At 38.8% G+C, this 25,465-nt stretch overlaps 1 protein-coding gene across 1 annotated transcript in view; it reads left to right on the top strand.

Moving 5' to 3' along the window:
* Positions 1-3,349: 3,349 nt before the first annotated feature.
* The window catches only part of Bloc1s5 (biogenesis of lysosomal organelles complex 1 subunit 5), a 41,140-nt gene continuing 19,024 nt past the window's right edge, over positions 3,350-25,465 (top strand). Inside the window, exons 1-2 of the mRNA XM_026384644.2 lie at positions 3,350-3,467; positions 7,759-7,841. Coding sequence (XP_026240429.2) covers positions 3,356-3,467; positions 7,759-7,841 — 195 coding nt within the window. The 5' untranslated portion in view covers positions 3,350-3,355. The remainder of the gene's footprint in view (positions 3,468-7,758; positions 7,842-25,465) is intronic.

Genomic DNA, 25,465 nt, shown 5'->3' with positions numbered 1-25,465 from the left:
TGGTCTAAACTAACAGGAGTTCTCCGCCCCACAGCATCACTTCCTGTGCTTCTCCACGGGAGGAAAGCTATCAACTGGCACAGACATTTTTCCACTGTGTTCTGTTGGCCAAAGCAAGCGACAAGCCCAGTTCAGATTCAAGGAGAGGCGACATGAGCCCCGTCTCTTGACAGCGCAAGCAGCATGATTCCTGTGTGTGCAGGAAGGGGAGGAACCACTATGACCATCTTTGGAGATTTTACCACTGTCCTTGACCTGCTGTTTCTTTATCTGAGAATGGCCCTCTTCACCAGTCAGTGGGTTCTTCATCTGGGAATTCAACCAACCACGATGAAAGTATCTTTTAACATTATGACTGACATGTTCCATGTAGGTAGGCCGATGATGGTTGTGTTGGAACATATGAAGACTTTTTCCCTTGTCGCCATTCCCTAAACTATACAGAATAACAGTTTTTTAAAATATGTATTTTTTAGTTGTAGGTGAACACAAAACCTTTATTTTTTTATGTGGTGCTGAGGATTGAACCCAGTGCCTCACACATGCCAGGCAAGCACTCCACCTCTGAGCCCCAGCCCCAGCCCGTAACAATTATTTATATAGTGTTTTCATCATGTTGGGTATATAAGTCATCTGTAGGTGATTTAAAGTCTACGCGGAGAATATGCATAGCTTCTATAAAAAATTAACTTTTATATAAGGGACTTACCGATTTGGGTTTCAGAGGGAGTTCTGAAATTGATCCTCCTCAAACCCTCTATTAAGTTAATGAGAGGATTAGGAGATATATGGCATATGATATATGATAGCATTTTATACATTTCCAAGTGCTAAGCAGGTAGGAGATATTTTAGTGGTGGGTGATTAGAAGAATTGGAGCAGCAATTCACAATAGCTAAGCTAAGGAACCAACCTAAGTGCCCTTCAACAGATGAGTGGATAAAGAAAATATGATACAAATACACAATGGAATAATACTCATCTGTAAAGAAGAATGAAATTATGGTATTTGCCAGTAAATGAATGGAACTGGAGACTATCATGCTAAGTGAAATAAGCCAATCCCCCAAAACCAAAGGCAGAATGTTCTCTCTGAAATTCGGATGCTGGTTCACAATAAGTGGGGGTTGGGAGGAATAGAAGTTCACTGGATTAGACAAAGGGGAATGAAGGGAAGGGAAGAGATGGAAATAGGAAAGACGGTAAAATAAATCAAACATAACTTTCCTATGTTCATATATGAACTCAAGACCAGTGAGACTCCACATCAGTACAACCACAAGAATGGAAGTTACACTCCATGTGTATATATATATGTCAAAATACATTCTACTGTCATGTATAACTAAAAAGAAAAAAATTAAAAAAAGAATTAAAGCAGAATATCTAGCACTTTAAGAGTGGGCAGAGGAGGTTACTGTAGGTAAAAATATTTGGGGGTTATTTACTATGTTCCAGGAATTTTACTAACTGCTTTAAAGGTATTATCATCTTTAATCATCACAACAACCTGACAAGGTGAATATTTTGTTGCCATTTTACAGAAAGTAACTGCAGCTAAGTGGTGAGCTAGAGTTTGAACCAAATTCTGGTTGATTCTCAAGTCTTAAGCTAATGCAGCCAGAATTTCTTTTATCACTTGTAACACAATCAATTAGCAAATTTTGGAGATGAAATCTGCATTTTTTAAAAACATCCACAGTAACACAGGAGGAGCACCCATCCTTACTGAAAGCCTTCTCAGGTTTTTCAGTAGTTCAAAGACACTAAGAAGACAGCTTAAAAGTCATTTAGATTTATAGGAACAGCTGGGTGGGATGGCCCATGCCTGTAATCCTTGCAGCACAGAGGCTGAGGCAGGATGCCTGTAATCCTTGCAGCACAGAGGCTGAGGCAGGAGGATCCCAAGTTCAAAAGCCAGCCTCAGCAACTTAGCAAGACACTTAGCAACTCAGGGAGACCCTGTTTCTAAATAAGAATTAGAAAGGGCTGGGGATGTGGCTCAGTGGTTAAGCACCCCTGGGTTCAATCCCAGGTACAAAAAAAAGGAAAGAAAAAGAAAAGATTTGCAGGAACAGGAAAAAAAAAAAAAAAGCTTGACTAAGGAAATTGCCTAAGTGGAGAGAATACCAAATGATGGTAAAAAGAATTAGGCTCTTTAGAGATTGATAATAAAGGTAAGGAAATGAAAGTAAGAACTGAATGTTTAGAAGTCAGACCCAATTATTACCAGTTAACTAAGTTAAGATTTTTTTTTTAATTAATTCATCTGTTTGATGTCCTTTCTGTTTGGGCTTATCGTGTCTTCTGCTAGGAAACCCCAAGTTCCTTCTTTACCTGCCCATCCCACCCCATCCCAGATGCCTCTCTTTAAGGCCTGGGAACCAAGCTTTGCCTCCTCTGGGAAGCTTTTTCTGACCTGTCACCCCAGTGTCCTGCCGTGTGTGCCGCACCTTCCTCCACCTTATCATTTGTTCATACGCCTTTATTGTAAATGTTGGCTTATATTCCTTCCTCAGCACTAGACTGTGAGACCTTTTAAGTTCAGGACTATTTAGGAAGATGGGAGAAAGAAAGGGAGAGCAGAGATGATTCTTAGAACCACTGGATAACATGGGAAGTAAAGAAACTCCTGGAAAGTTGCACGTGGTTCTTGGGAAAGCATGAAGACTTTTTTAAACGACAAGATGTGCATTATGGAGTTTATCAAATGGCAACAGCTAGGTACATGGCAATCCTGTGGTTTTCTCTTCACTACATCAATTCAAAGAAGCCTTGCAAACCAGTCCTTTCCATAATTATACATAGTTTATCTTACTCCATTTAAAAAACGGTTGACATTTTGCAAATACAAATGCCAGAGAATTTTTTTCACATGGCATAAGTGAGCCTGACAAGGAACTTGTGCAAGTCACTTAACCCCTAACCCTGTTACTTCATTTGTTATAAATTATAGGTGTTTCCCCGAATGCCTATGATGACCAAATGTGACAGCGCATGCCAAAATGTTTTCTAAAAATTGGTGGCAGATATTAATATAGGTAATATATTTATACTACTATTAGAATTACGCCCTAGGTGCCCTCCACTGTCCCTGACACACAAGGAGCCCCAGCGATTTCAGGGAGAGATACTTTCAGGCACCTTCTATTCCAGAAGCATATGCCCTAGTCCAACATGGCGGCACCCGTTACTGCCAGTACGTCCCTGGCTATGCTACCTAGCCCCGTTTGGGAACCGCCCACTGAGTAGACGCAACTCCGACGCCTTTTGATGACGAAAACACCTACGCGCTCTTCCAAAGCGGACCATATAGGTTTGCGCAGGCGCAGCGAAGTAGGCGGAGCCAGTCGGGATGAGTGGCGGAGGGACAGAGGCCCTTGTGGGTTGTGAGGTCGCCCCCGGCGGCGGCGGCAAGAAGAGGGACTCGCTGGGGACTGCGGGCTCCGCACACCTCATTATCAAGGGTACGAAGTGACAGGGCTGTCGACCCTGGGACGATCCCAAGGCAGCCCGCCTCCCAGGCTGCGCCCTCTGACCCGGGCCGCGCCCCAGGCCGAGCCCAGCTCCCGGCGGGCGCGCGTGCGTTAGAGTGGGGCGGGCGGGAGTGAGCAGTGGTTGGTCGCCGCCTGTTTCTCCCAGCCAGCCGCCTCCGCGTACCCAGCCAACCCACTTGCTCGTCCTTCCTCGCTTTCCTTTTCCAAAGCCCTTAGCCACCAGGCCTGCCTTCTGTCTCTTCCCCAAGCTCAGCAACCCAAAGAAGGGCAGCGTTATTGTGGAGAGTCTCACACCGACCTGTAACGCAGAGGGCACCGACCTGGGAGTTGGGAAGAGTTTGGGTTCCCAGGCAATCACTTAGGAGTTGTTTTAGGAGTCGGGTTATTCCCTTTACCGACCCTGTCTGCTCCTGGGTCATGCCAGGAGTAAATGACATATGAAAGCCTTCCGAGGAAGGGTTTGCACAGGGCTTAGGGTCAAATGATATTTGTGTGCAATCAGTGAAATATGACTTTCAGTTGTTTTATGATGATAAAATAAAGAACGAATTTTATCCTCACAATTTTAGAGTGCATAATTCAGTAATTTTACATTGTTGTGCTACCATCACCACTAGACAACCAGAGAACTCTTTCCACCCTGTAAAATTGAAACTTTGTATCTATTTAATAGTAACTTCCATTTCCTCCTCTCGCCTTCCCCGTCACCCAGGCAACCACCAGTCTACTACTTTCTGTGAATTTGTCTAACTCGTATGAGTGGAATCATAAGGTATTTGTACATTTGTGACTGACTTTTTCATTTACAGATATCCTCATTGTTCATTCCATGTTGTAGCACGTACCAATTTTCGTTTTAAGGCTGAATATTAGCCTTTTGTATGTATATACCACACTTTGTGCATCTGTCTGAACGCTTGGGTAGCTTTCATCTTTGGAGATTGTGAGTAATACTGCTGTGAACATGAATGTACATATATCTTTTTGAGGCTCTGCTTTCAGTACTTTGAGATTTATATCCAAAAGTGGAATCGCTGGATCTTATGGTAATTCTATTGTCGATTTTTTGGCGAACTGACATACTGTGTTCCATGTGTTTTACCTTTTCACCAGCACAAGGCTTCTGATTTCTTCATGTCCTCACCAACACTCATTACTCTATCTTTGGTAGTAGACGCCTGATAAGTGTAGGATGGTATTTCATTGGGGTTTTGATTTGCATTTCCGTAATATTTAGTGATCATAGGCGTGTTTTCATGTACTTGTTTGCCATTTATATATCTTCTTTAGAGAGATGTCTATTCAAGTCCTTTGCTCATTTTTAATTAAGTTAGTTTCATTATTGTTATTGAGTTGTAGTTCTTTATGTATTCTGGATTTTAGCTCCCTTGAAAAGCAGTTTGCAAATATTTTCTCCCATATTGTCAGTTGTTCTTCATTTTGTTGATTGTGTCTACTTTGATGTATAGTACAGAAGTTTTTAAACTTTGAGGTAGTGCTTTTTTATTTGTATTTATTTATTTATTTTTGGTACTAGAGATTGAAGCCAGGGGTGCTTAACCACTGAGCCACATCCCCTAACCCTTTTTATTACTTATTTTGAGACAGGGCCTAGCTAAGTTGCTGAGTCTGGCTTTGAATTTGTGATCCTCCTGACTCAACCTCCCGATCCACTGGGATTACAGGTGTGCACCTCGGTGCCTGGCAGTACTTTTTTGTTAAAAAGGTAATTCAGCAGGGCCTGGTGGGCACACCTGTAATCTGAGAGCAGCTCAGGAGGCTGAGGCAGGAGGATCTTAAGTTCAGAGCTAACCTCAGCAACTTAGCCAGGCACTTGGCAACTCAGTGCTACTCTGTCTATAAATAAAATACAGTAAAGGGCTGGAGATGTGGCTCTGGTTGAATGCCCCTGAGTTCAACCCCCAGAACCAAAAAAAAAAAAAAAAAAAAAAAAAAATCCAGTCCTGTATTGTGTTCTTGAAACTTGCTAAGACAATAAATAAATCATAAGTACTCTCTCCTTTGGGGGAAAATGGTAGTTATACGTATGAAGCAGTGAATGTGTTAATTAGCTTAAGTGTGGTAATCATTTCACAATGTATATGTATCAAATCATCACTTTCTTACACCTTAAATGTATATAACTTTTGTTGTCAACTGATACCCAAATAAAACCAGGGTATAAGAGATAAAGAATAAAAGTTGAGGATGGGGGATATAGTTCAGTTGGTAGAGTGCTTGCCTCACATGCACAAGGCCCTGGGTTCAATCACCTGCACCACAAAAATAAACAAATAAATAAATAAATAAAAGTTGAGAGAAGAAAAAAAAAATTCCAAGGAACCCCCCACTCCATTTTTTTGCAGTGATAGGTATAGAACTCTGGGCCTTGCATATGCTAGGCAAGCACTTCACCACTTAGCTATCTATCCCCTCTATCCTCTTGATTTCTCTCGTGAGACCTTTTCATCTTGAAAACAATTTTTAGTCCATCTCATTTTAAGACTATCAGTTATAAACAGTTATTTGTTGAATATTATTGCTGGATTTTAGTGAATATGTAAATAGATATTATGCCCTGGGTCTGTGAGAGTTGCCAGCAGTTGGTTGGGAGTAGGAAGAGAGGACTAGGAAACTGGGGAGGCTGCTGGAAGATGAGTGTCTGGTCTGGGTCTTAAAGAATGCAGTGTTGGGGGGTTGAGAAGAAAGAGGATTAGTGTTTGGGACTTAGTTTGGAACAGCATGAGCCATGCATGGAGTTCTGAAATAGGCTGGTGCATTTGGGAAGCTACAGATATTACTTCGGTGTGACTGAGAGGTGAGGCTAGGGGAAATCATACCATAGAGGATTTCTTACATTTTTAAGGAAAATGAGATTTTTCTTGAATAGCAGGAAACTATAGAACAATGTTAAAGAGCCATGTGGTTGGATTTGTTTTTTAAATATAGTATTTAGTTACTTACAGCCATCCTCATTGAATTCACTTAATTGCTAAAACAAACTTGTAACTCCGAAATCAATATTGGTGGTGATTTCAAGTTCATCTGCAATGTCAGAGTTTGAGTCATCTGATTTGCACGTTTCCCAGCTGAGGTCAAAGTGATGCTCTACTTTTTATCTCAGTAGTCATATTGTAAGCAAGTCTCTTTTTCCACTTTCTGGCTAGTGCCTTATTTTTCACATTTTGAGACTTTTCATTGGTGCTTTCTCTGTTTAAAATGACTTCCAAAGGTAGAGAACGATTAGCAAGTAACAAGTACAGGGATACAATTGGACATTAGGACTAACTTCTAGTGTCGTGTAGCACAGTAGGATAACTATAATTGACAACTATTTAATATTTCAGAAAAGCCAATTGAGAAGATTTTGAATGTTTGAGGTGAGAGCTATACTAATTAACCTGATAAATGAATATGATGATACATATTTTTATTTGGATATTCAGTTTCTCCAGGAATTTTGTGGTTTACATCTTAAACTATTTGTTACTAAGAAGAATGAGTAGACTCACCAAAATCTTTGAAAATTCAGAACTTTCTTACTTAACTATGACTTTTTCAAACCTTCCAAAAAGTAAAGATACTTATAATGAACACTCACCATCCGCCTTAATAAATGATTAAAAGACCCACTGTGCACCCCCCTCTAATTACATTCATTGACTTCCCCCTCTGAAAAGGTTACCACTATCCTGAATTTGGTGTTTATTATTCTTCTGCGTGTCTTTTATTTTTATTGCTTCTGTGTGTCTGAAGTATTAGTGTACATATTTTTAAAGTTTGGGTAAATGCATTTAATCCTTCTGAAACTTGCTTTTTGTTCAACATTATGTCAGTGAGATTTATCCATGTTGTTATATGTAACTTATTCATTTTTTACTTGATTTGTAGTATCCCACTGTGTGAATGTTTTTAGGATGCTCTCTTTAATTTTTCTTTTGATAGTATACCTATGCATAGTAAACAATTACAGATGGATTATTCGTTTTCACAAGATTTTTTTCTTGCATGTATATCTTGGCATGAAATTGTTAGATGCATATATTTTCAATTTTATTAGATATTGCCAAGTTGCTTTTAAAAGTAGTTGTACCAATTTTGTACCAACTGGCAGTGGATGAGATTTTCTCCTAATACATAGTCAGAAGTGGATTTTTAACCTACTTTCTCATCTATTTGTGGGGAAGGGGAAGAGTAAAACAAGCTAGAGAGTACGTCATTTACCATGGATTAACCCAAAATTTCATTTTATCTTTTTTAGATCTTGGAGAAATTCATTCAAGGCTTTTGGATCACAGACCAGTTATTCAAGGTGAAACTCGTTATTTTGTAAAAGAATTTGAAGTGAGTATCAAAAGCTTATTTTGTAAAAATACTACCCTAATCATTAACATGATACTATACAGAAAGGAAATTCCTCTAGTTTTATTTCAGGGGCTTACAAAATATACTGAGTAGAAATTATTATTATTATGTACAAAGAGGTGAAAATATTTTGGTGGGAAAAGAGAGTGCTAGGGATTGAACCCAGGACCCGGTGCATGCTAGGCTACCATTAATCTATATACCCAGCCCCCAAAACTTACTTTTGTACTTTGATTAGTACAAGACCAGATAGCAAGAGACTCAGGTTCAAGTTCTAGTGCTTATTCTAAGGTATTTAATGCCAATGGCTTGCAGGGGTTTTATCTATAAAATGACATATAGCCCAAAAAGAAATTTTAGGGCTTGATGGGTCTGAATTTTCCAGGCTTGTTTTACAGAAAATGAAAAATTTTTTATAGCCAGTGTGATAGCGCACACTTGTAATCCCAGTGACTCTGGAGGCTGAGGCAGAAGAATCACAGCCTCAGCAACTTACCGAGACCTTGTCTCAGAATAAAAAGGGCTAGGGATGTAGCTCAGTGGTAAAGCACCTCTGGGTTCAATCTTCAGTACCAAAAATTTTTTTTTTTTTCTAGAAAGAAACTTTCTACAGAGAATTCTTTTTTTTTTTTTTTTTCTCCTCAGTTGGGGCATCAGCACTCACTGACACACTTAAGTTGAAATCACAAATTCCCTTGAGGGCCCATATCCAGTGGGCAGGTCTTCTAGATGTTACTGAATTCCAGTTCCTTCTGACTGGTGTGCCTGTTATCTCAACCAAGTCAGATCAAGATTTTGCCTTGCTACTACAGTGATCTAACATTATTTTACTTTTTAAAAGCCTTTGATAAGTATTTGTTAGCTGCAGGGTGAAGTCCAAGCTTTTCCACCTGCCACTGTTCACCTTGCATTTGACTACCAGCAGTATGCTATCTTGTTCTTCTTAGTTTTGCACGTGTATAATCGACTCATTGTACATTAGATAATAACTTCCCAAGCTACTGTTGGACAGATGATAAATGGCATTACGCTATTTTGTGACTCTGTGTATATTGGGGTTCTCTTTTCAAATGAGACTTCAACCAAGTAGGGTGTCTAAATCTGCCAAAAGCCGAGACTCTTTAATAAACCCTTAAAACTACAGGAAGCCTGTGTTACTGAGCACTCAAGATAGACTGAGCTGTAGCATTAGACAAACATTTCTTAGTTCAGCAGACTAACTCAAAAACTATCATTTCCTTGTTCCTTCACAAGATAATGAAGATTAAAGATGTGTGAGTGTGTATGTCTGTACACATGTGTGTGTATCTTAGAATATTGTGTGGTACCTAGGAATAACCATCAGTTATTTTCATTGTCCTTATAGGAAAAGAATAGGTAGGACACACCGAAAGCTATCTTGAGACTATTCTTTATATGCTGTGTAAAGATTGTCGCCAATTCTTTGTGAGAATATAATAGAAATTTCTTTTTTTTTTTTTTTTTTTTATTGGTCGTTCATAACATTACATAGTTCTTAATACATCATATTACACGGTTGATTCACGTGGATTATGAACTCCCGCTTTTACCCCGTATACAAATTGCTGTATCACATCAGTTTCCCTTCCATTGATTGACATATTGCCTTTCTAGTGTCTGATGTATTCTGCTGTCTGTCCTATTCTCTACTATCCCCCCTCCCCTCCCCTCCCCTCCCCTCCCCTCCCCTTTTCTCTCTGTACCCCTTCTACTGTAAATCATTACTTCCATTTGTATTATCTTGTCTTGCCCCTCCTTTCCTCTTATATGACATTTTGTATAACCCTGAGGATCGCCTTCCATTTCCATGCAATTTCCCTTCTCACTCCCTTTCCCTCCCACCTCTCATCCCTGTTTAATGTAAATCTTCTTCTCAAGGTCTTCGTCCCTACCCTGTCCTTGTTTACTCCCCTTATATCAAAGGAGTCATTTGGTATTTGTTTTTTAAAGATTGACTAGCTTCACTTAGCATAATCTGCTCTAATGCCATCCATTTCCCTCCAAATTCTATGATTTTGTCATTTTTTAATGCAGAGTAATACTCCATAGTATATAAATGCCACATTTTTTTTATCCATTCATCTATTGAAGGGCATCTAGGCTGGTTCCACAGTCTTGCTATCGTGAATTGAGCTGCTATGAACATCGATGTAGCAGTGTCCCTGTAGCATGCTCTTGTTAGGGCTTTAGGGAATAGACCGAGAAGGGGAATAGCTGGGTCATATGGTGGTTCCATTCCCAGCTTTCCAAGAAATCTCCATACTGCTTTCCAAATTGGCTGCACCAATTTGCAGTCCCACCAGCAATGAACAAGAGTGCCCTTTTCCCCGCATCCTCTCCAGCACTTATTGTTGTTTGACTTCCTAATGGCTGCCAATCTTACCGGAGTGAGATGGTATCTTAGGGTAGTTTTGATTTGCATTTCTCTGACTGCTAGCGATGGTGAGCATTTTTTCATGTACGTGTTGATTGATTGTATGTCCTCCTCTGAGAAGTGTCTGTTCAGGTCCTTGGCCCATTTATTGATTGGGTTATTTGTTATCTTATTGTCTAATTTTTTGAGTTCTTTGTATATTCTGGTTATTAGGGCTCTATCTGAAGTGTGTGGAGTAAAGATTTGTTCCCAGGATGTAGGCTCCCTGTTTATCTCTCTTATTGTTTCTTTTGCTGAGAAAAAACTTTTTAGTTTGAGTAAGTCCCATTTGTTGATTCTATTTGTTAACTCTAGCGCTATGGGTGTCCTATTGAGGAATTTGGAGCCCGATCCCACAGCGTGTAGATCATAACCAACTTTTTCTTCTATCAGATGCCATGTCTCTGATTTAATATCAAGCTCCTTGATCCATTTTGAGTTAACTTTTGTGCACGGCGAGAGATAGGGATTCAGATTCATTTTGGTGCAAATGGATTTCCAGTTTTCCCAGCACCATTTGTTGAAGATGCTATCCTTCCTCCATTGCATGCTTTTAGCCCCTTTATCAAAAATAAGATAGTTGTAGTTTTGTGGATTGGTTACTGTGTCCTCTATTCTGTACCATTGGTCCACCCGCCTGTTTTGGTACCAGTACCATGCTGTTTTTGTTACTATTGCTCTGTAGTATAGTTTGAAGTCTGGTATCGCTATACCGCCTGATTCACACTTCCTGCTTAGTATTGTTTTTGCTATTCTGGGTCTTTTATTATTCCATATGAATTTCATGATTCTTTTATCGATTTCTACAAGATATGCTGTTGGGATTTTGATTGGCATTGCATTGAACTTATATAGGACTTTTGGTAATATCGCCATTTTGATGATGTTAGTTCTGCCTATCCATGAGCAGGGTATATTTTTCCATCTTCTAAGGTCTTCTTCTATGTCTTTCTTTAGGGTTCTGTAATTTTCATTGTATAAATCTTTCACCTCTTTTGTTAGGTTGATTCCCAAGTATTTTATTTTTTGGGGGGATATTGTGAATGGAGTAGTTGTCCTCATTTCCGTTTCAGAGGATTTGTCGCTGATATACAGGAATGCCTTTGATTTATGGGTGTTGATCTTATATCCTGCCACTTTGCTGAATTCATTTATTAGCTCTAATAGCTTCTTTGTAGACCCTTTTGGGTCTGCTAGGTATAGAATCATATCATCTGCAAATAGTGATAATTTAAGTTCTTCTTTTCCTATTTTTATGCCTTTAATTTCTTTCGTCTGCCTAATTGCTCTGGCCAGTGTTTCGAGGACTATGTTGAACAGAAGTGGTGAGAGAGGGCATCCCTGTCTTGTACCAGATCTTAGAGGGAATGCCTTCAATTTTTCTCCATTCAGAATGATGTTGGCCTGTGGCTTATCATAGATTGCTTTTACAATGTTGAGGTATGATCCAGTTATCCCTAATTTTTCTAGAGTTTTGAACATAAAGGGATGCTGTACTTTGTCGAAAGCTTTTTCTGCATCTATCGAGATGATCATATGGTTCTTATTTTTAAGTCTATTGATGTGGTGGATAACATTTATTGATTTCCGTATATTGAACCAACCTTGCATACCAGGGATGAATCCTACTTGATCATGGTGTATAATTTTTTTGATATGTATTTGAATCCGATTCGCCAGAATTTTATTGAGGATTTTTGCATCAAGGTTCATTAGAGATATTGGTCTGTAGTTTTCTTTCTTTGAAGTGTCTTTGTCTGGTTTCGGAATCAGGGTGATGTTGGCCTCGTAGAACGAATTTGGAAGTTCTCCCTCTTTTTCTATTTCCTGAAATAGCTTGAAAAGTATTGGTGTTAGTTCCTCTTTAAAGGTTTTGTAAAACTCTGCTGTATACCCATCCGGTCCTGGGCTTTTCTTAGTTGGTAGTCTTTTGATGGTTTCTTCTATTTCCTCTATTGTTATTGGTCTGTTTAGGTTGTCTATATCCTCCTGGCTCAATCTGGGCAGATCATAAGACTCAAGGAATTTATCTATGCCTTCACTATCTTCTATTTTATTGGAGTATAAGGATTCAAAGTAATTTCTGATTATCTTCTGTATTTCTGAAGTGTCTGTTGTGATATTGCCTTTTTCATCCCGTATGCTAGTAATTTGGGTTCTCTCTCTTCTTCACTTCGTTAGCATGGCTAAGGGTCTGTCAATTTTATTTATTTTTTCAAAGAACCAGCTTTTAGTTTTGTCAATTTTTTCAATTGTTTCTTTTGTTTCAATTTCATTAATTTCAGCTCTGATTTTAATTATTTCTTGCCTTCTACTTCTTTTGCTGTTGTTTTGCTCTTCTTTTTCTGGGATTTTGAGATGAAGTATGAGATCATTTATTTGTTGGTTTTTTCTTTTTTTGAGGAATGAACTCCAAGCAATGAATTTTCCTCTTAGAACTGCTTTCAATGTGTCCCATAGATTCCGATATGTTGTGTCTGTGTTTTCATTTAACTCTAGGAATTTTTTAATTTCCTCCTTGATGTCTTCTAAAACCCATTGATCACTCAGCAACCTATTGTTCATTCTCCAGGTGATGTTTGATTTTTCCTTTCTTCTTTTATCATTAATTTTCAGTTTCATTCCATTATGATCAGACAAGATGCATGGTATTATCTCTACCTCTTTGTATTGTCTAAGAGTTGCCCTGTGACATAGTATATGGTCTATTTTTGAGAAGGTTCCATGTGCTGCTGAGAAAAAAGTGTAGCTACTTGATGTTGGGTGGTATAGTCTATATATGTCAATTAAGTCTAGGTTGTTAATTGTGTTATTGAGTTCTATAGTTTCCTTATTTAACTTTTGTTTGGAAGATCTGTCCAGTGGTGAGAGAGGTGTGTTGAAGTCTCCCATGATTATTGTATGGTGGTCTATTAGACTCTTGAACTTGAGAAGAGTTTGCTTGATGAACACAGCTGCACCATTATTTGGGGCATATATATTTATGATTGTTATGTCTTGTTGGTGTATGGTTCCCTTGAGCAGTATGAAGTGTCCTTCTTTGTCCCTTTTGATTAGCTTTGGCTTGAAATCTATTTTATTAGATATGAGTATGGACACTCCTGCCTGTTTCCGCGGTCCATATGAGTGATATGATTTTTCCCAACCTTTCACCTTCAGTCTATGTATATCTTTTCCTATCAAATGCGTCTCCTGTAGACAGCATATTGTTGGGTCTTGTTTTTTGATCCATTCTACTAGCCTGTGTCTCTTAATTGGTGAGTTTAAGCCATTAACATTTAGGGTTATTATTGAGATATGGTTTGTTCTTCTATCCATGTTTGTTTATTGATGTTACTAAACCTGATTTGTTATCCTCTTTGACTACTTTCCCCCCTTTACTGTCCTACCTCCCATTGTTGGTTTTCAATGTTATTTTCCATTTCCTCTTCCTGTAATGTTTTGCCAAGGATTTTTTGAAGAGATGGTTTTCTAGCTGCGAATTCTTTTAACTTTTGTTTATCGTGGAAGGTTTTAATTTCATCTTCTAACCTGAAGCTTAATTTTGCCGGATACAAGATTCTTGGTTGGAATCCATTTTCTTTAAGCGTTTGAAATATGTTATTCCAGGATCTTCTAGCTTTTAGAGTCTGTGTTGAGAGATCAGCTGTTATTCTGATTGGTTTACCCCTAAATGTAATCTGCTTCCTTTCCCTTGTAGCTTTTAAAATTCTCTCCTTATTCTGTATGTTGGACATCTTCATTATAATGTGTCTAGGTGTGGATCTCTTATGATTTTGCACATTCGGCGTCCTGTAGGCTTCTAGGATTTGGGATTCTGTCTCATTCTTCAAGTCTGGGAAGTTTTCTTGTATTATTTCACTGAATAGATTGCTTAATCCTTTAGTTTGGAGCTCTGTGCCTTCCTGTATCCCAATGACTCTTAAGTTTGGTCTTTTGATATTATCCCATAGCTCTTGAATGTTCTGCTCATGGTTTCTTAGTAGACTTGCTGAGCTATCTATGTTCTTTTCAAGTTGAAATACTCTGTCTTCATTGTCTGATGTTCTATCTTCTAAGTGATCCACTCTGCTGGTAGTATTCTCAATTGAGTTTTTAAGTTGGTTTATTGTTTCCTGCATTTCTAGTATTTCTATTTGTTTGTTTTTTATTACCTCTATCTCCCTGTGAAATTGATCTTTTACTTCCTGGATTTGTTTGTCAATGTGATCTTTCATTGTCTGATTTTGCTGTCTCATGTCTTCCTTGAGACTCCAGATCATCTGAAGCATGTATGTCCTGAGCTCTCTATCTGACATTCCATCTGTTGCAGCTATTACCTCTTCTAAAGTTGAGTTGACCTGCATTGCCTGTGGTCCTTTCTTTCCTTGTCGTTTCTTTCTGCTTGGTGAAATTGTTGTGTCTTTGATATTTTCCCCCTCTATTTATTTATATTGCTCTTGTATAGTTGAAAAATCACCCTTGCAGGGCAGGTAGTGGCTGTGATCCTCCTCCAATTAGTGTGATCCGTCTACCATGCTGGCAGGCCCTAGGTCTGCTTTGCTAGTCGGTCAAAGGTCCACCTACCCAGCAGGCGCCAGGGGCACCTGTGTCACTCCATAGGTTGCTGGGCCTAACCTCACGATGGGTTGCAGGTTGGCCTAGCTTGCAGGCACTGGGGGAGGGGCCGGTTCTGCTCCTCAGCAGGCTTTGGGCCCGCTCTGCTGGTGTTCACAGTCCCCCGCCTACCTGCAGACACTGGGGGAGGGGACGGGCCTAGCCCTCAGCCATCTGCCGGACCTGTCCTAGTGGGTCTGGTCTGCGTTCCCCGCCGGCGCGTGTAGCTGCTGTCACTTGGCTGGTTGCTGGGCCTGACCCGCCTGCCCGTGGCTTGCAGGTTCGCTTCGCTTGCAGGCACTGGGGGAGGGGCTGGTTCCGCCCCTCAGCAGGCTTTGGGCCTGCTCTGCTGGTGTTCACAGTCCCCCTCCTACCTGCAGACACTGGGGGAGGGGACGGGCCTAGCCCTCAGCCGTCCGCCGGACCTGTCCTTGTGGGTCCGGTCTGCGTTCCCTGCTGGCGCGTAGCTGCTGTCACTTGGCTGGTTGCTGGTCCTGACCGGCCCGCCCGTGGCTTGCAGGTTCGCCTCGCTTGCAGGCACTGGGGGAGGGGCAGAAATTTCTATGGAAACTTGCTATGTTCCTTTACAGTGTGTTGTATAAACATGTTTTAAGAATTGCATTGAATGTTTCAGATAGGAATTGTGGATTTAGTTATACTTAAATGTGAGAATTATAGTTAACTCAGCAACTACATGATCAAGTTTACCTCCAAAACATACCTTAACTCTTCCTACTTAGTCCACTTCCCACTGCCCCTACTGTTATCCAGCCCACCACCAACTGTCCCCTGACACCTGCCATAGGTTCTGCCTGATTTTCCTGCTTTCAACCTGAGTGGAGTGTTTTTCACACACTAGCCAAATGGTGTCTACATCTGACACCCAGGTCCTCTCTTCACACTTAGAGTAAATCTAGCTCCTTCGCTGTGCTTAAAAATCCTGGGTGATCACAGACTCCGACTTGTCTTTCATACATTATTACACATAGCTATGCATTTACTGTGCTTCTGCCACATGTTCTTTCTTTCTTTAACACATCTTGATTGTCTTTGCTCCCACAATTTCATCTTTCCTAAATGCTCCTCTCCATTTTTTGTACAGCTTGCTATTTTTTGTTTAGGTTGCAGGTTAAATGTCACTTGGTCCCTTAATTCACAGCAGTCCTTAAGGCATTCTATCCTCTCACCCTCTGTGATGCTATTCTTGTTTTTTAATGCCATGTAACAAATTACCAGAAGTTTGGTAGCTTATTTCAATTTGAAATACTGAATAGTTTTTATTAAAACAATATTTATAAATATGCCTTTAAAGATCCAATTTATATTAAAAGAAGAATAGCATTTGGAATTAGGTTGTTTTCGCTAATTTAAACCTTTCACCTCATAGAGACTGAGCCCAAAATTAGCTCAGAGTTTTCCAGGTCAGAAATGTGGTCACAGCATGGCTAGGACCTCAGCTCAGGTTCTCACAAAGCTAAAATCAAGGTAGTAGCCAGGCTGTGTTCTCATTTTGGTTTCAGAGTTCTTTTCCCGACTGACATGATTATAGAGGGACTCAGTTCCTCAGCTTCCAGAGGACACTTATAATCCTTGCTACATAACCCCTTCCATCAGCAAAGCCAAAAGTGAAGAGCTCCCCCCTCAGAAAATTCCTCTCATGCTTCAAATCTTTCTGGCCAGGAAGAGCTCAGTCCTAGTTAACTACTCACCTGGCAAGACAGGTACACTGAAGGTAATCTGTCTTTCTTAAAGTCACCTGATTTGAGATTTTAATTACACGTATAGAATCCCTTCACCATAGCACTAGAGTTTGATTGAGTTAACTGGAAGAAAGTGTGCCTTAAAGGTGGGGATCTAGGGACCATTTAAAATTTTGTCTGCCACAAGCACTTATTGTTTTTATTTACTATTTATTGCCTGTCTTCTCTCACTAGAATGTAAGTACCATAATAGTAGGGGCTTGTCTTTCATATTCTTGTGTTCAGAATGCTTAAAAATACCTGGCACATTGTAGGTGCTTAATATGATTCAAAAGAACAAGCAACAGAGCTTGGATTTAAATTTGGGTTTTCTTGACATTTAATATGCCCTTTCTTATGAGTCATCTTTTTGTTAATCTGGTCAATTTGTAATACTGAATAGTTTTTATTTTTATTTTTTTAATATTTTAATATTTATTTTTAGTTTTCGGCGGACACAACATCTTTATTTGTATGTCATGCTAAGAATCGAACCCAGTGCCGCACGCATGCCAGGCGAGCGCGCTACTGCTTGAGCCACATCCCCAGCCCCTGAATAGTTTTTATTAAAACAATATTTATAAATATACTTCTGAAGGTCCAATTTATATTAAAAGAAAAATAGAATTTTGGAATTAGGTTGTTTTCTCTAATCTAAACCCTTCATCTCATAGAGACTGAGTCCAAAGTTGGAGAGCAAAAAATAAAAAGTCGAAAAGCTAATTGATTAGTGTCTGAGTTGTCCTTAAGATACAAGTGTCATTATACTTCTTTTGGTGTTCTATATTAGTGTAAAATAGGACTGTAAAAACACTATAAAAATAAAACATTGAGTCTTGAATGGAAGAGGAAAGAAATGTTCAAGTTTACCTCAAAACATACCTTATATATGCTTTGAAATATGTTGTATTCAAGATGGCTTCTCGTTGAAGCCATCACCTGTTTAACTGAGCTGGAAGATAGCTGGCCAAGAGAAAATAGGCATGTTTTTGAGAAGAGATGCATTATCTGCTATGTGAGCTTTTCCTCACTATGACAAAATACCTGAGAAAAACCACTTTCATAGTAGGGTAGGGAGGGGGAGCATGGGAGGAATAGATGAACTCTAGATAGGGCAAAGGGGTGGAAGGGAAAGGGAGGGGGTAGGGGGTTAGCAAGGATGGTGGAATGTGATGGACATCATTATCCAAAGAATATGTATGAAGAAACAAATTGGTGTCAACATATTTTATATACAACCAGAGATATGAAAAATTGTGCTGTATGGGTGTAATAAGAGTTGTAATGCATTCTGCTATCATTTATTTTTTAAAAATCAATTAGAAAAAAACTTGAAGGAAGAAAGATTTATTTAAACTCAAGGATTTCAGAGGTTCCAGTCCATAGTTGGCTGGTTCCATTATTTTAGGCCTGAAGTAAGGCAGAGTAAAACTCACCTTATGGCCACTGGGAAGCAGAGAGAGGGGCCCCAGGGCTGGGGTCGGGGGAAGGCCATGGATAAGATATACACTTTCAGGGCATGCCCAGTAACCTGTTACTTCCTCCAGCTAGGCCTTACCTCCTGAAGTTTCCACCACCTCCCCCAGAAACTCATCCACCTATGAATCCGTCAATAGATTAATCCACTGAAGTCAGAGCCCTCTCAACCTAGTTAGTATATACTTAGAGACACATCTCTGAACCTTGTTGCATTGGGAACCAAGCCTTCAGTATATGAGCCTTTGGGGGACATTCCTCATCCAAACCATAACACCTGCACTCTGCACTAATAAGTCCTTCAAAATCTTTTTGAAGAGGAGGCACTATAGAAGGGTAGCAAGAATATAGGCCTTAGAACTTGACGTGTCCGGATTCAAATCCTGGTAATTATGATTACTTGGTTTATAAGAATCATTTTCCTTGTCATTAAAATGAGAACAATAATATACACTACAGAAGTTTTTAGTTTTTATGAGGATTTAATGATCTATCATTTTAAAAATCCTTGGTATATAGATGTTAGACAAATGTTTCTACTATTAAGAAAAAGATTGTAGGGCTGGGGCTATAGCTCAGTGGTAGAGTGCTTGCCTAGCATGCATGAGGCACTGGGTTCCATCCTCAGCACCACATAAAAATAAACAAATAAAATAAAGGCATTCTGTCCATCTACAACTACAAAAAAAAAAAAAAGAAAGAAAAAGATTGTAACAAGTACAAGCAAACAAAAATGTGTTAATTCAGAATTTGCAATAACTTAAGTGAGTTTAGGTCCAGTTTTTAATATCTCAAGGGAAAACATGGTTTACCTGAACTAATGGCATAAGCATTGTCTTAGAAAATGTTTACTGAAGAATAAAACTTTCACATTGGCTGTGATGTAAAAAGCTTATTCTATAGAGTAAAACAAAAAAAAATATTTTTATTTTGTAAGACATAATGTCAGGACCCAAAAATACATTTGTATCCTATATGAAGGAGCATTCTCGTATTGCTTTGAAGAAGGGTCTCTGTCATTAAGGAATGGTCTTGATGGGCTCTGAAGTTCCTGGTCAGCTGTGTTTGAGTGCTCTTCTTCTTCTTTTTTTTTTAAAATATTTATTTTTTAGGTATAGGTGGACACAACACAATGCCTTTTTTTTGAGAGAGAGAGAGAATTTTTTTAATATTTATTTTTCAGTTTTCGGTGGACACAACATCTTTATTTTATGTGGTGCTGAGGATCGCCCTGCGCATGCCAGGCAAGCGAGTTAGTGCTTGAGCCACATCCCCAGCCCAAAATGCCTTTATTTTTATGTGGTGCTGAGAATCGAACCCGGTTCCTGCCCATGCTAGGCTAGCACTCTGCCGCTGAGCCACAATCCCATTGAAGAGTACTTGATCTGGGCTTTTCACACAATTGCCACCCCAGTTGTTCTTTCCCAGGCTTAGTGCAGCATAGAAATTATTCTGCATATGGGGCTCAGCTCCCTTTTCTTTTGTTATCTTCTCACATTTCCTCTAAAATTAGAAGGGAAAAGCTGAGAGGCTTCAGGTTTGAATATATATCTGCAGTATTTACACATTTTTAAAACTATTTTGGCCCCAACAATAATATCCTATATTTAATAAAAATGTCCTTTGTTCAGAGTGTCCTGGGGGACAGGATAAGGTGATGAAGCAGGGGTATCAGTACTTCCTGGAAGTTTCATCTTCCTTCTGCCACTTAAATGTAGTTCACTTTAAGAAAAGTTGGCTAGCATTTAAAACTAAAATTGTTTATATATTTAAAAGATTTAATGCATATGGCAACAGTTATCTTTTCCTTGATTAAATCTTACTTGTAGAAGAAAGAAATAAGTGCCACATGGTGGCAGCATTACTTAAATTATTGAAGTACTTGGTAGTGTGAGCTCTTCCTGTATTTTCATTAGTGTTTAAGGAGAGTTGACTGTCTTACTCCTGATTTTCTGCAAAAATTATGTACATAAGTTCAGAAAGGTCTTTCTTTCAGGTGGAATCCTATGAGTCAGGGTGTTGTCCTCTGTGCCATTACCTTTCTAGCTAGCCTTTCTCATGATGCTGAGGAGAGATACATGTTAGTGTATGAGTTTTATGAAATACAAATAAAATAGTGCTGTTCAAATCCCAGTGTAGTTTTTAGCAAACCCCATACACTTAGTGCTTTCTTGAATAGTTATTGAATACTTAGGTATATCAGTAAGAAGGTGTGTAGTTGTTAGTAGCAGCTGAAAAATAGAGGCTTTTTAAGAGGTAGGTTTTACAATTTGAAATTAGGCTGAACCCCTTCCTTCTAAAAATGGAGGAAACCTAACTTCAGTTAAACCTGCACAGAAGTCAAATTCCATAGAAATTTATTAGAAGATAAAAGAGCAGAATAGTATCCCTCAAGAAAATAAAATAAGAAAAATAACTACCCTGAAAGATTAAAAGCTATAAGCTAATACTTCAAAATGAGCTTAGAGAACATAAGAAAATTTGGGAAGTAAGGAGAGAATGATGACATAAGTGAGAAAAACTCTATCCAAATGATTGCATAGAATAGAAATGGGAAATAAAAGATGAGATGAACGAATTCAGGAAAAAGAAAATTTTAGAAGTATTTTAGAACTGAAAACTAAATGAAAAAGAAGACTGAATAAAATGTCCTTATGTGAAACTGAAAATAGGTTTAAAATCAAAGAGACAGGGATAAAGAGATAAAGACTCAAAAGGAAAGAATGTTCATTGGTGATAAATACAGACCATCCAAGATTATGTGTGATAATGAGCTCCTAGAGAAGAAAACCAAAGCAATGTAAAGGACAAATGTAAAAACAAGAATTCAAGAAAACTTTCCCATATTAACAATACTATTGGAATTGTATTGAAGGGCACACTGCTTTGTGTGAAGATTAACCTGGTATAACCAATACAGAGACATTTGCAGATAAAACTGTTGGGTTTTATAGGGAAAAAAAAAAAAATCCCCTGGGCATCCAAAGTGGCTAAGTCCCTTATGAGAGGAAGAAAATCAGTTCCTTAACAGATTTATCTGTGTTATGCTAGAAGACAGTGGAGTAACAATAGGGGGTTTTATATTTAGCCAAACTGATTCCTAGACATAAGGACCACAGACACACTGTGAAAGTCTGCAGGACTCTGGAAATACTGCTCAAATGAGCATTTCCAACAGAGTGAATTTCAAACAATGTTTGGAGAGACTCCCTCGTAAAATGAATTGGTAAGGGTTGTGGCTCAGTGTTAGATCGCTTGCCTGGCACGTGTGAGGCCGTGGGTTCGGTCCTCAGCACCACATAAAGTAAAAAATCCACTGGCGACTAAAAAATATTTTTAAAAAGTGAATTGGTAAGCATTAAAGATATGTTGAGCTAAAGAATTAAGACTGAATAGTGTAGAAGAAGAACAGTGTGACATGCAGTGGCTCTGTGTTCTAACAGTGAAGACGCAGCATAATTATCAGCAAATGGAAGGAGATGGGAAGGTGTATGAAAAGCAGGATTCCCTTGCTGGTTGCCTCATAAATATTAACTGAAAATATTAGTATTAGTCAACTTCCCGTCACTGTGGAAAAAAAATACCTAAGAAAAACAATTTAAAGGGAAGCTTTATTTTGGCTTACTATTTCAGAGGTTTTAGTCCACGGTCACTTGGTTCTTTTGGTTCTGAGCCTGTGTTAAGACAAAATGTCATGGCAGCAAGCACATGGGTGGTACAGAGTTCCTTACCTCCTATCCACCAGGGAACAAAGGGAAAGGGACAGATAGGGGCTGGGAAAAAATACTTTTCAAAGGCACATCCCAGTGACCAGCAAGGCCCCATCGCCTAGAGTTTCCACCACCTTCCAGTAGCTGGAGATGAGGCTTCAACACGTGGGCTTGTGGGAAGACATTTAAGGCCCAATCCATAATAGACAGTATTTCAAATTAGATCCTGAGGAATAAGGAAAGACTAGAGAAAGAAAAGATGGTCACCTAATATATTCTTTATGTAGAGAACAAATAAACTATAGCTGAAAAAGTGGAGGTATTATATACAAGGTTATTGCATAAAGAATTGGTATATACATAACCATGAAAACAAAAATGCTGACTTAAAAATACAGTCTCCAACTTTAAGTAGTTCAGTTTAGATTTTTCACCTTTATGATGGAAAAAAAGTGATACACAGCCAGTAGAAACCATTTTTCAAATATTTTGAATTGGATCTGTTCCCAGGCTTGTGACATCAGGTCCAATCCTCTCACCATGTGGCCAGTACTTCAAACCACAGCTCCCAGTCAGCTACACAATCATGAAAGGAAACAAACAGTACTCACCAGTGTATGTGTTAAGTTAGAATGTTGGTAGATTAGATGAATTAAGTGCATTTTGACTTACATTATTTTCAACTTACATGCATACACATGTGTAATGGATGTATATATCCTTACACTAAAACAGTGGTTGGATACATTTTTAAAAATAGTTACCTGAAGAGAAAGTGATAGAGGACACAAGGTACAAAGCATAAAGATGAAAGCTAGGCTTCTTTGAATTTTTTGTTTGTTTCACAGATGTAGTTTTGGAGCCATGTAAGTATTTTACATAATTTAAATCAAAATTAAACTTCAAGGAACAATCTCAAAACATCAAATTAAATGTAGAGAAATAAATCGTGTTTTAGAAAGAAATTATTCCTAATAATGTTAAAACACAGTGATTGGATGATACATTTCTTTCTTTCTTTCTTTGGTACTGGGGATTGCCTGGCTTAAATATACATTTCTAATGTAATATACTTTCAAAACACATAAGTTTTTAAAAAATATCAAATTGTTTTTAGTAATCATTTTGTTAATGCTAATATTTAGTGTTTTTATTTGATCAAATTTATGATAAGGTAAATGGGTTGGTGTTTTGAAAACCTGGAAAGAAACAGTTAAAACAGAAGAAGGTAATTTGAAATTCTGTAGTCCTGGGGAATGCTGTGTCACACCTTGTAATCCCAACTACTTGGGAAGCTAAGACAAGAGGGTCCATCACAAGTTCAAGGACAGCCTTGGCCACTTAGGGAAATCCTGTCTCAAAAAATAATAAAATAAAAAGGGCTGGGAGTGTAACTCCATGGTAGAGTCACTGGATTCAATCAGCAGTACAGGGCAGAAAAAAATTCTATAGTCTGAATTTGTTTGTCAATATCACCTCATGGTATTTCTTTTCTTTTCTTCCTTTCTTCCTTCTTTCACATAGCTCCCAGCCTTGTCTACTGAAAGGTTAGAAATAATGGCCAACCGGTAGCAGCCAGCAGCCCTTGTGCTCAGTTTCTGAATTCCATCTCTTGGTGCTGGTGTAGTGGTTAGAGAACTGCTGATTCTGGAGCAGATGTATAGGATGAGTCTGAAGCATCAGGTTATACCAGAAGGCAAAGAGAATGACAAGAGTGGAATTCTCTAAAAAGCCTCCCACAGCCAATTTGAAGAGACTTCCACTAGACAAAGCTCGGGACAGTCTTGAGTATCACTGAAGAGCAATACTGAAATAGGTTGGAAAATCCCAAGTAGGCTTAAATCTATAAGCTATAGGATGTATATAAACAAAAACTCTTTCTAATCATCCCTAGAGAATACTAAGGAAGTAACTCATTATTTTTTAAATTGGTAAATAAAGGGAGAGAAAATCAAGGCTGGTTTTGTTGTTGTTGTTTTGTTTTCCTTCATATGTGAACATTCCTCAGAGTAACCAAATAGTGGAGGAAGGGCAGTTTCTCTTTCATAGAAGAATCCCTGCTGATAAATGAGGACGGAATGCCAACATCCTGTTGAGAGTGCATAACCCACCTCTGAAAAATTAATACAAACAAAAAACAAAACAAAATCCTCAATCTGCTTGAACCTTTAGTTCTAACTACTAATTTACAGGAAAGGGAAGAGACAGTGGAGTATGTTAAAGTACACCACAGGGATTCATTCATTAAAAAACAGACTATGGGAAATTGTGCAGAACAAATGACTCACTTTATTTCAACAAACCGCAAGGAAAAAATATGATAGAGGAGAAATCTGTAGATTAAAAAGCACTTAAAAAATGTTAACCAGTTGCAATATATGAATCTTAATTTAGGTTTTGGTCCAAACAAATGGAGGGATAAGAAAGAACATTTATAGGACATTTGAGGGAATATGAGCACTACTTTGATATTTAATGATATTAAAGGATTGTTGACCTTGTGTACAGTATGTGTGTGTGTCTTTCGGGGGAGGGGGGAGAATATGCGCCTTTATTTCTTTTCCTAAGAGGAATCTTTATCTTACAAAGATATGTTGAAATACTTACAGTGAAATGATACACTACCTAGGATTTTCTTCAAAATGTTCTAGGGGAATCAGTGAAGTATTATAAAGGGAACAAAATCAGTCATGAGTAGAGTAGAGAATTGTTGAAGCTTGTTGACAAGTACACGAGGGTCCATTATATTATCCTTTCTCAACTTTTATAAGTTTTTAATTTTTCAATGAGCTTTTTGTTTTGTATTAATTTTGGATTTGCAGAGATAGTATAGAGTTCCCATATACTTCTCACCCAATTTTTCCCATTACTGATGTCTTATATTACCATGCCACATTTGAAGAAACTAAGAAATCAACATTGGCCCATTGCTATTAATGAAACACCAGACTGTATTTGGATTTCATGAGTTTTTCCATTACTGCCTTCTTTCTGTTCTGGGCTCTGATCCAGGGTACCACCTTGCATTTAATTATCATGTCTCCCAAGACTTCTTTGGCTGAGACAGTTTATCAGTCTTTCTGTTTTTCTTGACCTTGATAGTCTTATACTAGCAAGGTACCCTATAGAATGCCTCCCAATCTGGGTTTTGGGGTTATGGATTTGAGGGAAGAAAACCACAGAGTTGAAGTCCCCTTCCCATAGCATCACATTAGGGCTACATGCTATGGACATGATTCCACTAATTGCATGAACCTTCATGGCCCAGTTGAGGTCACATTGGCTAGGTTTCTCCTCCCTATAAAGTGAAGGGTTTCCCCTTTCCCTTGTCTGTTCTTTCAAAGCACTTCACTAAGTCTAGCCCACCCTCAAGTTGGGTGGGGAAGGTAGTTAAGCTCTACTTTCTGGGGGGTGGGTATATAGCAGGATCCCCAAGACTCTCCCCAGGCTGTGATTCATTACAAGAGCTCACAGGACTCAGCTACAGTTGATCCAGAGCAAAGCCAGGAAAGGGAAGAGGTGCTGAGAGAAGTCTGGAGGGAACCAGGCAGAAACTTCCAAGACTTCTCTCCCAATTCCACGGATGTGCCTGACTCCCCTAGCAACAGGTTGTGACAACACGCACAGAGTGCATTCTATTGTACCTGG

This window comes from Urocitellus parryii, chromosome 8 (genome assembly GCF_045843805.1).
Source record: "Urocitellus parryii isolate mUroPar1 chromosome 8, mUroPar1.hap1, whole genome shotgun sequence".
In the NCBI taxonomy this organism is placed as follows: Eukaryota; Metazoa; Chordata; class Mammalia; order Rodentia; family Sciuridae; genus Urocitellus; species Urocitellus parryii.
The sequence above is the reverse complement of the archived record's forward strand: the minus strand, read 5'-3'. Positions and strand labels throughout refer to the sequence as shown.